Genomic DNA, 12,818 nt, shown 5'->3' with positions numbered 1-12,818 from the left:
TATTTTAACAGAATTTTACTGTACATTTTTTCCTAGACCTCTTTTTTACACCTAAACACATATAAAAACAACAGGGACTGTTTCTTGTCTTGAGGAGTACTTAACTGTAATGATAATTAAATCCAGTTCATTACCAAATACTTGAATACTTATCAACAATTTATGGTGACTTTTTTAGATTCCCTGGGTGCCTCTTTAGTCAGGTCATACGTGGATGCTTTACTTCCTGACCTTGTTTTTTACAGGGTGTTTATAAAGTAGGCAACAAAGAGTTCTTCTGATATTCAGACAATCTACAACCTAACAATGAACAAAAATATTTTATGTCACCACTATTCTGACCATTTATTTGCATTTCCACAGCCATCTCGTGGTGTGTTTGAAGAAATGAAATATTTGGAACTTATGATTGTTAATGATCATAAAACGGTAAGAGTATGGACTCAGTGGACTTTAGGCCAAAAGCTTACTTAAAAAGGAACAATTTCACTTTGCATTTAATCATTATTTGTTACTCCACTTAACCATTTCCCTTATAAAATGTCTTGCCTGAAGCCCAGGACATGCTGATGTGTTGTTGTCAGTAAGCTTTTGTTTCATATACCTAATGCCATTGCTGTGCTGGTACATGTTTAATATCCAGCACTTTAAATAAAATCCCTGATTTATAGTGTTTGCTGATATCTATGGTGTGAATACACCCACTGTAGTTGATTTCAAGACATCAAAGTGAAGTCCTTGACTGTGGAACTGGGAAAAGATGCTCACAATTGGCTTTTGTGAGCTGCTAGGAGCCAGCTCTGGCACCCCACTGCCACCCTACCCAGACTGGTTAGGCCAGTTGCAGTTGTTGTCCTAGCTATATAATTAAAAATTATGTAAACTAACGCAAAGAGGAGTTATTTTTATGAAAACTAATGTTCATTTCTAGAAAGACTTTATAAAAATGAGAGTCTAACTTAAAAGGTATGGGCAAAAAAATTTTTAAAAGATTGTAGTAGCCATTCAGATTGCTTGGCTCTAAGTTCTTTTTCAACTTTAAGCAAACCAAAATTAGATTAGTTAGCTTATATATTAAAGTTGTGTTTCAGGCAATAATGACTGAAATTCTAATCAACAGACTCTATACAGATAAGGCTTTGAAATCATGCATTTAAAATGTGGTGACATATATATTTAAAATTTTATTTGATTCTCTACTTTAATGAATGTTTTCCATTAATTATCAGGTACCAGTTCAGTTATGTTGAATATAAAGTCATTCAGTAGAACTTCTCTTAATTTTGTGTGCAGATTTACTTTCTGTACCAATAACATTTAAATACATTGCTTGGGGTATGTTAGTATTAAGAAGCAGAATTTACCACAATTACATACAAGTCAGGAGAGGTCCTGAAAGCCAATGTGTAGGCAGCCATTTTAGATCATTAAGAATAAAATATGGGTTTCCGAAGGGTATTAATTTGCCTGAAACCCCAAGATAATTTTTTATCTGAATTATTTCTGTTGATTTAGACATCAGACTTTTCCCAGCTACTTCTTAATCCTTAGCATTATGCTGTGTTGTATTGTGAAATGATGGCTTTAGAAGCCCAAGCTTTTTCTAACATCAATTATACAAATACTTTTAAAGTAGTGGAAATGATAGTTAAAATGTGTGTATTTTCTTTGAATTTAAAAAGTATGTTCACATATAGCTGGGGATTGGTAGAATCCATTCTCAAACCCATGACTTCTAATCCACATATAGTTCCACCATACTATTTTAGGAATATGAATTGAAGCTGTCAGTCATAGAGCAGATCTAGCTCAGTAACTGTACAAAATAGGAAACATAATTTTTTAGCATCTTATATTTTGAATGTACTTTTTAATCCTTCTAAAGACTAAGTTTTTATCTTTATTTTAAGAAGGATAAAATGGCACTCTTCTTAAAATATTGTTTTCATATATGGAAAATTTCTACACATTATAACATGCTGTATGATAAAATTACCTTATTCATTCTATTGAAATAAGAAAGTCTGAAAGTCTTTTAATGGTAAATGTTAGAAATTCATTTTAATATTATCAAAATGAATCAGAATTAGTCATATGTTCATCTTTCTTTGAAACCAAAAAAAAATCTGAAATGTATGTGGTGAATTTACAAGGAATAAATATAGCAACATTATTTTTTAAAATGAAGGCTTTTATTCTTAGATAGTAATAATTCCTAAAGTAGAAAAAAAATGACCCGAGAAGGTTTCTCCTATTTAAAGAATTACTATATCTGGGCTAAGAAAACTCAAACTATTTTCCTTTTGCTTTAAGATTAAATTAAATCCTAGTCCATAATACTTCGAAATAAGCATGCCATTTTGTAAGAATGCATTTTTTTCTAAGAGTTGAGAAAAGCCCTGTTTTTGAGGTATGCTTTATTATGAGGTGAAGATAGCTTTAACAGCTGATTGCCATAAAGAAGCAATAAATCAGATTATGGTTCTAAGTACTTAAATTTACATGTTGAAAGTCAAACTGAACTAGAATAATTAATACATCTATTTTTTTAATACCTGGAGAGATGGCATTGATTTTCAGAATAATCATCCCATGAGACTGCTCATCTTGTAATCTTTTAACTGAATGGAGCAGTACAGTATTTTGATACTTTTTAAAATTATCAAAATTAAAAATCATCAAATTTAAATAATTTGATATAAAATTGTCACCCTTGGGTTAAAAATCAAGTTCTACTTTTAATTTGTATTTGTTGAGGAAGCAAAAGCAAATTTGCCACTTTAAATGTAAATTGTTTTCAGTGATCAGAGGATGTGAAAGTAAATTTTACCATAAATAGAGCTTGCACATTTTTAAAATATGCAGAATTTTCATTCATGCAAGAAATAGAAACATTTTACGTACATCTGCATTAAGCATGCCTCTTTAATTCAGTTTAACCTAATACTGGCTTTCTGAAAAAAATATCTTATTTTGAACGAGCAACACATTTATATCAGTGGTTTTCAATTAGAAAAGAAAAACCTCTCTCAATTGTGTAGAAAGCATCTTAGAACCTGGCTGGCAGAACTTAATTTCTGGGCCAATTATAGCTTTAATAAAGATGTGCAAACATTTCTCTAAGCCGTTTCAGCTAAAAATAAATATTAAAAACCTTACTCTAATAGAAAATTGGCTGAGATATTTTAAAGTGAATGAAAAGAAAATGTTGTATCTACATTTTTACTATATTCTTCAGTATGAGTCAGTAGGGGCACTATGTAATGATAGCTCAAAATATCTGTCAATTTCAGTCTCATTTGGTTTTCCTGTTTTTTTTTGTTTTGTTTTATTTAAAAAACACTGTATTTTATATATACATAACAGATTAAGAGTTCTCATCAACAATCATGATTTGGGAAGAATGTATATAAACTATTAAGTAAGAATTAATTAACTGAACAAGTTTACTTCTTATCTTAACCCAGAGTAGGTTTTGAATTTCAGCAGCATGCCTTGGATATGTTATTTATTCTTCCTGTGCTTCATTTTCCATACTTATAAAATAGCATCTTTCAGTTTTCTAGGGTTGCTGTAACAGCTCCCACGGTAGTCTGTGGTAGAAATTCATTCTTTCACACTACTGAACGCTGAAAGTCCAAAATCAGGGTGCTGGTAGGTCCCTGCACCCGCTTACAAAGGCTTCTTGCTTCTTCCAGCTTCTGGAGGCTCCTGGCAATCCTTAGCATTCCTTGGCTGGTAGCTCCAGCACTTCAGTTTCTGGCGCTGTCTTCCTTGTGTATCTCTCTGGGTGTTCTCTTCTCTTATAGGGACACCAGTCATTGAATTTACGGCCCACCCAATCCAGTGTGACTTTGTTTTAACATGTGGAAAGCCTGTCTTTCCAAATAAGGTTCACATTCGGAGGTTCCAGGTGGTCATGAATTTGGGAGGGACACTGTTCATCCCACTATATAGGATTTAAAGCCACATCATGGAATTGTTGTGCAGATGAAATATTTGCTGTAAGAAAAACACACTTCTTTGTAAATCCCAGGTACTCAGTGAAATGGAGCATTAATGTAACAAACCCCATGGTTCCTTGGCGGCCGTTATCTTACTTGCTTCTCAGAAGCGTTGGACACAGTTGATCACGTCCTCCTCGAAACGGTTCCTTCATCTCTTTTCTTCCATGACACAACAGCTTTCCCATCTCACTGGCCATTTTTTTTAAAACTCTTTTATTTTTAAATAATTTCAAACTTACAGGACAGTTGTAAAAAAAATTACAAAACTCATGCAGAAAATTCCAACAAACCCCCCACCCAGATACCTGGAGCTGCAAAGTTTTACCATTTGCCACTTTTCGCTATTTCTTTTTTCCATTCTCAACTCTTTCTATTAATTCAGTCACCACACAGAAGGCAGAGTGATCTTTCTAAAATAAAAAAAGAAAGCAGACTGGTAAATTAGAAATAGGAAATAGATGAAATATCTATCGTATTTTGACTAAAAATATCTCATTTTATAATCTCTTAACTTGTGTGTCAGGCTTTCCATGGTCACTATACTAGACTATTTAATGCATATACATGTGAACATTTATAAACTTAAAAAAGAAGTCTCCAACAAAAGTAAATTAATATTCAGAAGCCAAATAAAATTCATCTTAATTGGTTTGTGACTTCAATGCATTAGAATATGTGTCAGCTAATATTTTCCTTTCTTTTAATTTAAAAGGTATTTTTTACAGTTTTTCAGCTTGTGGAATTTTGCTTGGCAAATTAAAATTCTCAGCTATTTACATCAACTTCTTTATGCTGTGTTTTAAAAACCTGTTCAGATGCCTGAAATATTTTAGATCAATATGATACTTTATGACTCAGTTATATACATACATTGAAGTTTAGTATAGAAAAACAGTAAAGACAGTTTTGGTCAGATGATGATGCACAAGTGGTAGCAGTAATAATAAAAGTAATGTTATACCAATAGTTGTGAATTACTGAGTGCTATGACTAACACACGATTAATCAATTTATTGCATGTTTATCTTGTGTCATCAGTGTGCTCAGTGGCACAAAAAATAAAATATATGTCTAATCATTAAGACATACATTCTTTGTTTTTATTTTTTATTTTTATTTATTTTTTTTAATTTTTAAAAATTTCTTTCTCTACCATTACTCACCCCCCCACCCTTGTCTGCTCTGTCTGTCCATTCACTGTGTGTTCTTCTGTGTCTGCTTGTATTCTTGTCAGCAGCACTGGGAATCTGTGTCTCTTTGTTGCGTCATCTTCCTGCGTCAGCTCTCTGTATGTGCGGCGCCACTCCTGGGCAGGCTGCACTTTTTTTGTGTGGGGTAGTTTTCCTTGAGGGGTACACTCCTTGTGTATGGGGCTCCCCTATGTGAGGGACACCCCTTGTGGCACAGCACTCCTTGCATGCAGCAGCACTGTGCGTAGGCCAGCTCACCACATGGGTCAGGAGGCCCTGGGTTTGAACACTGAACCTCCTGTATGGTAGGTGGATGCTCTATTCGTTGAGCCAAATCCACTTCTCTATTCTTTGTTTTTAAATCATAGTTGTAGGGGTAAAGAGAATGAAATGAAGGGGTCAGACAAATTTAAGGTTGAAAATGGGCAAAAGAAAAAAAAACCATGATTTTTCAATGTTGGCATATTTTAAATCTTCATGAAAGATGCATTATTTTAATAAATATTTAATTATTAAAATGAACGATAATTTAAAAATTCTTATGGTTCAAAACCATATAGGTTGGAATGTTTATCCTTTGCATTTTCAGTTGTAAAAAGTAATGATAGTCCCATTGACCAGTAGAGGGCATGATTCTCCTATGATACTTATAGTTTTCAAATGTCCTTTTAAAAATACACTGAGCAACGTACTTCCTGCTAGAATTCTAGCCCTCCACGTGTTATTGTATAATTATGCTATCAATTTACTTTTCTTTATTTTGTTAAATCATAATAAACACTCAAATTATTGGTACACTTAATATTTTTACTTTTCTTCTCCTATTTTTTCTGACTTTGGTCAGTCCAAAGCAAAAGGTTTGTTTGGAAGAGGTATTCGTCTGAAAGAATATACCGAATAAACTACAAGTGCATGCTTTATCGTGGATAGTGCTGTCTAGGCAATTTTCTTGATCTTTGTACAGCCTTGGGTTTAAAGCAAAGAAGGTGTCCCATTGGGACAAAACTTCTTGGTATGGGTAGTAGGCCCTTTCAGTTTCAGTGAAAACAAAAGACATTAAGACTGCATTGAAAACTTACTTTTCAGGTATAAAGCGTCTCAAACACATTTCTATAGGCACTCTTATTTACCCACAACATTGTTGTTATTTTAGGTAGAATTTTGCTGCCCCACAGAGAAATAAGAACATAAGCAACATGGTACAGACTAAATTTCTCTCTATATTTTTAATCCCCATTTTTACTCTTGCTATGACAGTGTGGCTTTTACAGAATTTTGAAAATTTCCATTAAATTATGATTTGGCAATGACTCAGATATCTGGTTTTTTTTTCCCCCAGTATAAGAAACATCGCTCTTCTCATCCACATACCAACAACTTTGCTAAGTCTGTGGTCAACCTTGTGGATTCTGTAAGTATACCAGTTTTCTTGAATCTATTTTTATTGTGATGGGATATTTTACATATTTATTTGCTGACTTGTTACTCTAGTTATTTCCTTGGGCAAAAATAAAAATAGAATTCTTAAGTTCATCTGACTAGAAGTTATAAGGTGGTCTGCAGAGTTTGAAAGATGCATTAGTGTTACTTCTAAGTGATGTCTAGATCTTATTGTTACCAATGTCAATGCAGGACAAAAATGCCAAAAACAGTTAGTTACCAAAAACAGTGTAAATTTGACTTGGCAGATGAGACTTGGTTAATAATAGCTGTTTGAGCTTTAGTGTCCCAATTATATAGTGTTAGCAGAGAAGAACTAATACACTGATGTGAAGTGTGTTTGGAGAATGCAGATATTAAAAGCAATTTTTTTAAAGGAAAAAATAATTCTTAGTTTTCCCATTAGTGAAATGCTTCAGACTTTATTTCTAGGTGACAGAATTAGGTGCAGACACAAATAAAACTAATTTCAAACAGTAAAAGATGTATCTCTTTACAAAGACTTTTAACTCTACAAATCTTAATATCAATATGTTTTTTCCTCTCTCATTTTACAAGTTTCAGAGAGTGAAGGTTAAGATTTTTTTCCCCCTGTTCAGGTAGTAACTGCAGAGATATGAATGTTATGCATTAAGTTCCAATAAATAATTCAATTTGACTAGTCAGAATTTGAAACTAGCATACTGCATTGTATATTTTAATGTAAAGTGTTATTTTGTCTAACTAAATATATATTTATCTGAATTTTATTTTATGTTCCCTCTTAATTGGGAAAAGATGTTTTTAATTATAAATTGTTCAACATTTAAATGATGTTTGTTTTCTCTAAAAAGTTTCCTATTTTCTGCCTTCTAAACAGCCCCACCCTCACTCCCACTCCCTCTCATGTAAATATTCCTCATAAATAATATCTGGCAGGCAAGCTGAGCAAAAAGTATAATATGGGTGGAGGGCATACAGTACCATATAAAATTAGGGTTGAGCTTTTGAGAAACAGTTTGCACCTGGTTTATTAATTTTGTTTAATCATGGTTCTTGGCACACTTCTCAGAGGAAAACTGTGGTATATTCTTTGATTTATTTACATAATATATGGGTTGAAAAGTAAGCATAAATGGGAAAGAGAACATTGAACAACATTTTTACCAAGCTGTTTACTTGGTAGCATCTCCATGTTAATAATTTCAGCATAATTGAGGAGAATCACCTCTTGCAGAGTATAACCTTTAGTTTGGGTTCCAATATAAGATAGAGTAGCTGATTTTGGTGGTAGCTAGTTCTTTGTTGTGAAGTCTGCGCAGCTTCAGGCAGATCTTTGGTGTCTTCAAAGATTATACATGGTTTTCTTAATTAGTTTGAAAATAGAGTAAAATGATTACGTTCATTGAAGTTGCTTAATTATGGTAACTCTTAAGCTACTTGGACAAAAGTAGAAAAGCAGAAAGATGATAATTTAATATCGTGGGGGATGCCACCTTGTAGTGAGAGTGAAATTGAGACATAAAGCTGCTCTTCCCTCTTACAGTCCTAGTTCCATGAGTCTCTCCACTGTTACTTCACTTTACATATGTTGCCACCTCCAAGGGCCAGTAAGCCAGATTGTTCAGTGCTTGTCTGAAGATGTAGTGATCCATTTCAACCCTGCAGGAATAGTATATCGGGCTCCAAGCTGGCACCTTCCTTCACGTTTGGAAGGGTGATTTCACTCCACCCTGTTTTCAGTTTAAGTCCTCACTGTAGAATCTACCCATCTAGTGAGATGCCTGGCCACCAGACGTGCTGATCTGAGATTGAAATAACTTGTCCGAGAGCAAATTGCATGCTTTTGTTTGTTAGTTGTTTGTTTATTTATGCTCTTGAAAAAGAGAAAGGAAAAAGATTACTCTCTATGAGCTAATCATGACCCCGTGTTCTCCTCTCACCTCCCCCTTCCAGTCCTTCTGCTGACTCTGACTCACTGGTCGTGCATGTTTGACCCAGTGTTTTCCTCCTGCACCTGTCCTGTTGTATACCCTCAGATTTACAAGGAGCAGCTCAACACCAGGGTTGTCCTGGTGGCCGTGGAGACGTGGACTGAGAAGGATCATATCGACATCACCACCAACCCCGTGCAAATGCTGCATGAGTTCTCCACATACCGGCAGCGCATCAAGCAGCACGCTGATGCTGTGCACCTCATCTCGTATGTACTCCTTTAAGCTTTTCCTGTGGTCTTCCTTTAACATTTGTCTTTATCCCTCAATTATGTCATTTGCGCTACATGTTATGCAATAGTGACTGGAACAAGATTGGTGTTTATTCCTGTCTCTGATTTATAAGAAGCATGGAGCTAGGATGTCCATGATGAGATGGTGGTTCCATAGCAGTTAAGTCTTACCTTCAGGGAAACGGACTTTGGCCCAGTGGTTAAGGCGTCCGTCTACCATATGGGAGGTCCGCGGTTCAAACCCTGGGCCTCCTTGACCCGTGTGGAGCTGGCCATGCGCGGTGCTGATGCGCGCAAGGAGTGCCCTGCCACGCAAGGGTGTCCCCCGCGTGGGGGAGTCCCCCGCGCAAGGAGTGCACCCGTAAGGAGAGCCACCCAGCGTGAAAAGAAAGAGCAGCCTGCCCAGGAATGGCGCCGCCCACACTTCCCGTGCCGCTGACGACAACAGAAGCGGACAAAGAAACAAGACGCAGCAAATAGACACCAAGAACAGACAACCAGGGGAGGGGGGGGGAAATTAAATAAATAAATAAATCTTTAAAAAAAAAAAAAAAAGTCTTACCTTCAGAGCACATAGCTTCCATCCTCAAGCTCAGCTAATCCAAGATGGCTCTTGGCACTCTGGCCATCACAACTTCATTGTAGACAGTAGGAATGACAAAAGGCAAAGGAGGGCAAAAGGACACTCCTTTCAGCTGAGTCAGCTACCTGAAAGCAGCTTTCCTGAAAGCTGCACATACCAATTACATCAGCATATAATTGGCTAGATTTTAGTCACATGGCCACACCTACCTGCAAGAGAAGTTGGGAAATGTAATCTTTTTAGACAGACCATTTATTAAAATTGAGCTGCTATCAGTAAGGAAAAAGGGTACCATACTTTCTTTTTGATATAGATATATAGGAAAGACATATAGATAGGTCTTTTTTCAGATCTTCCTTCATGGTTCTCTCCTGGAATCAAACCAGAGTCCTAGAGTCCTCCATCCTTTCCTCTCATCTTTACTCTTTCCCTTCTTTTCTCTATGTCTTTAATTTGCAATTTTTAAAGATTAGTAATTTTTTTAATAATTACTGGATAGCATTACTAGAAATAGGGCAAGGAACTTGTTTATCTTTATATCCTTAATTCCTGACCCATATGTGATGCCTAGTAGGTACTTAGTTAATGCTTGCTGAGCTGAAAAGTAGTAGGAGAGTTGACTTAACTACTACTATTTGGTGAGTGTTTACATGATGGTCACCACATTGGTTTCCTAATAGCATGTTTTTTCTTAAGGCGTGTGACGTTTCACTACAAGAGAAGCAGTCTGAGTTTCTTTGGAGGTGTCTGTTCTCGCACCAGAGGAGTTGGTGTGAATGAGGTAAACTTGATAATTTTCTTAAGGTAGAGCTTTATCTTTTTTCTTTTTAGAGTACTACCATGTTTTAATTTTTAAAAACTCTCTCATGTATATATGAATATATATTCATAGAAAGATGATGTTTGTAGGCACTCGGTTATTTTTACAATGAATATTACTAATGTTTCTATTTTCTTTGTTAATGTTTTGCCTAGGGTTCCACAATAAATATTTTCTCACTTTCATTTTTTACTTTCAACCTTCCTGTTTTATTTTATTTCTTCATTAGAGACATTGTGAATTTACAGAACAATTATGCATAAGATACAGGATTCCTATACACCACTCTACCACCAATACTTTGCATTCTGTGAAACATTTGTTACTATTGATGATAGCACTTTTTTATAATTGTCCTTTTTTTCAGTAGTTAACCTTTGTTAGAGTTGATGAAAGATTATTAAAATAGTCCTATCTATTGTCCATTATGTCCATTAGGTATATTTTTTTGCCATATATTACCTGTACTAGTCAGCCAAAGGGGTGTTGATGCAAAATACCAGAAATCTGTTGGCTTTTATAAAGGGTATTTATTGGAGTAGAAGCATATAGTTGCCAGGCCATAAAGTGTAAGTTGCTTCCCTCACCAAAGTCTGTTGCCCTGGGTTGGAGCAAGATGGCTGCCGACTTTTAGCCTTCCTCTTCCTCTTAAGGCTCTGTGGCCCCAGCTTCTTCCAATATCAGCCGTAGGCTGGGATAAGTCTCATCTCTTTTCTGGGGCTCAATTATCTCTGGGTTCAGCTGCTCTGCTCCCTCCACAAGGCCAGCTGTGAGCTATCAGGCAATCGGTTCATCTCTCTTCCCAGTGCCTCTGCCATGTCTAAGGAGCTGTCTTTATTCCTCTGTGTTCTTCTCCTGTGTGTTTACTTCCTGGGGTTCCTGCATCCAAAACTCCAACCTCCCTTATCTGTGGTGCACTTTACATCCTACTGATGTGGCCCAATCAAAGCATTAATCATTATTTAATCAAGTAAATGTGAAACCTCTGAATCTAATATAATCTAATATGCCCAGAGGAACAGACCAGTTTACAAACATAATCCAATATCTATTTTTGGAATTCATAAGCAATATCAAACTGCTATACTACCTTTGTAACAGTATTGTGCATTTGTTATATTTTATGAAGAACATTCTTATGCTTGTACTATTAACTATAGTCCATCTGATGTCTTTCTCTCCTATGGGTCAGTTTACATCCCTTCTCAGGCTTATTTAGAACAATACTGATATCAAGAATATAGCACAAGTGATTTACATTAGAAAATAGAACCCAAAGTGTTCTTTGGTCCTAGAAAAAAGGTATTATTTCATTTCCTAGTGATAGTTTTTTTATATTTATCAGGCAACTGCAAGCTGAAGATTAGCCCAAAGATTTTTAGGCCTCTATAGATAAGGTGCTGAGTTTTTTAAACTTATTCATTCTACTTTATAATTTTTTTTCAGTTATGATACTCTTCTGCCCATGTTAGGTTTAACTCATTTAAATCAAAGCATCTACACGTAAATCCAATCTGTATCTTTCTTTTCTTCCCCATAAATATTTTTATCTTTATGCTTTCTACCTGCTTTTCTATATCATAAATTAGAACTAATAGTTCATTAACCTTATTGGTTGTTTTTTTATATCTTCATTTTTATAACAGTTGGTAACAACCCCCAGAAAGCCTAATTACTATGTCTAAAACCTAGTCTTAGCTATCATTCAGTGGGGACCTATCTTGACATGTTTGTAGTAAACTGAATATTTCTGTCTTTGGTTTGGTAAAAGTTTAATTGGGGCACAGACTTTTGTGACTTGCATTTTCCATTTCCATGTGAGAGCATCAAGTTCTGAGAAATGTCACAGAGTAAGAGGGGCTTTCTGCTTCTTGGGCGCAGTTGCAGGCAAGAAGTGATAAGGAGCATATGCCACCTCTAGATGCTGTAAGGCTCTTCTTAGGGAACTGAGATGATATGTGGTAATGAATAAGAAATAATAACTAGCTTTGTGCACTCTCTCAAATGTTTCCCACACACTTTGAACTCTGAAAAACAGTATGGTCTTCCAATGGCAGTGGCACAAGTATTATCACAGAGCCTGGCTCAAAACCTTGGAATCCAATGGGAACCTTCTAGCAGAAAGCCAAGTATGTATACTGACCTTACTCACTTTCATGTGCCATTCTGTCTGTATATTGCATGTTTAGTCTATAAATATTTTTTGTTCCTAAGTTATTATAGTTTAACCAGCAACTTAAGGTAATTCTTAATCTGTTTGAGTTCTAGAAATTTCCCTTCCAAAATCTGTAAAATAGGAAGCATGACTCATATCTGGTTTCTCAGGGCATGAATTAGCTCTTTCTCACATGCACAATGTGTTGAGTGTAGACACAAGATGCCAGATGAGACTCCATTTCGAGTTTAATAATGGTAGTGTTGGATTGGAGATGTGCTTAGATCTAAGGTCAAAAAGAGCTCTCTCCTGCTGAGTTCAATTTAAATTTAACCACCTAGTGCCTCAGCAGAACAGAGTGAGTGGCTTCCCCACAGGAAGACCCTGCCCCAGGCCCTGTTCTCATGGCAGTAGTAG

At 35.6% G+C, this 12,818-nt stretch overlaps 1 protein-coding gene across 4 annotated transcripts in view; it reads left to right on the top strand.

Moving 5' to 3' along the window:
- The window catches only part of ADAM23 (ADAM metallopeptidase domain 23), a 173,997-nt gene that overhangs the window by 113,783 nt on the left and 47,396 nt on the right, over window positions 1–12,818 (top strand). For all 4 annotated transcript variants that reach the window (XM_058300285.2, XM_058300284.1, XM_058300286.2 and 1 more), the window contains exons 9-13: window positions 364–429; window positions 6,537–6,608; window positions 8,656–8,819; window positions 10,123–10,207; window positions 12,285–12,375. In XM_058300285.2, the coding sequence (XP_058156268.1) occupies window positions 364–429; window positions 6,537–6,608; window positions 8,656–8,819; window positions 10,123–10,207; window positions 12,285–12,375 (478 nt within the window). The remainder of the gene's footprint in view (window positions 1–363; window positions 430–6,536; window positions 6,609–8,655; window positions 8,820–10,122; window positions 10,208–12,284; window positions 12,376–12,818) is intronic.

This window comes from Dasypus novemcinctus, chromosome 7 (genome assembly GCF_030445035.2).
Source record: "Dasypus novemcinctus isolate mDasNov1 chromosome 7, mDasNov1.1.hap2, whole genome shotgun sequence".
NCBI lineage: Eukaryota > Metazoa > Chordata > Mammalia > Cingulata > Dasypodidae > Dasypus > Dasypus novemcinctus.
Note: the sequence above shows the minus strand (reverse complement) of the source record. Positions and strands in the feature narration are given on the sequence as shown.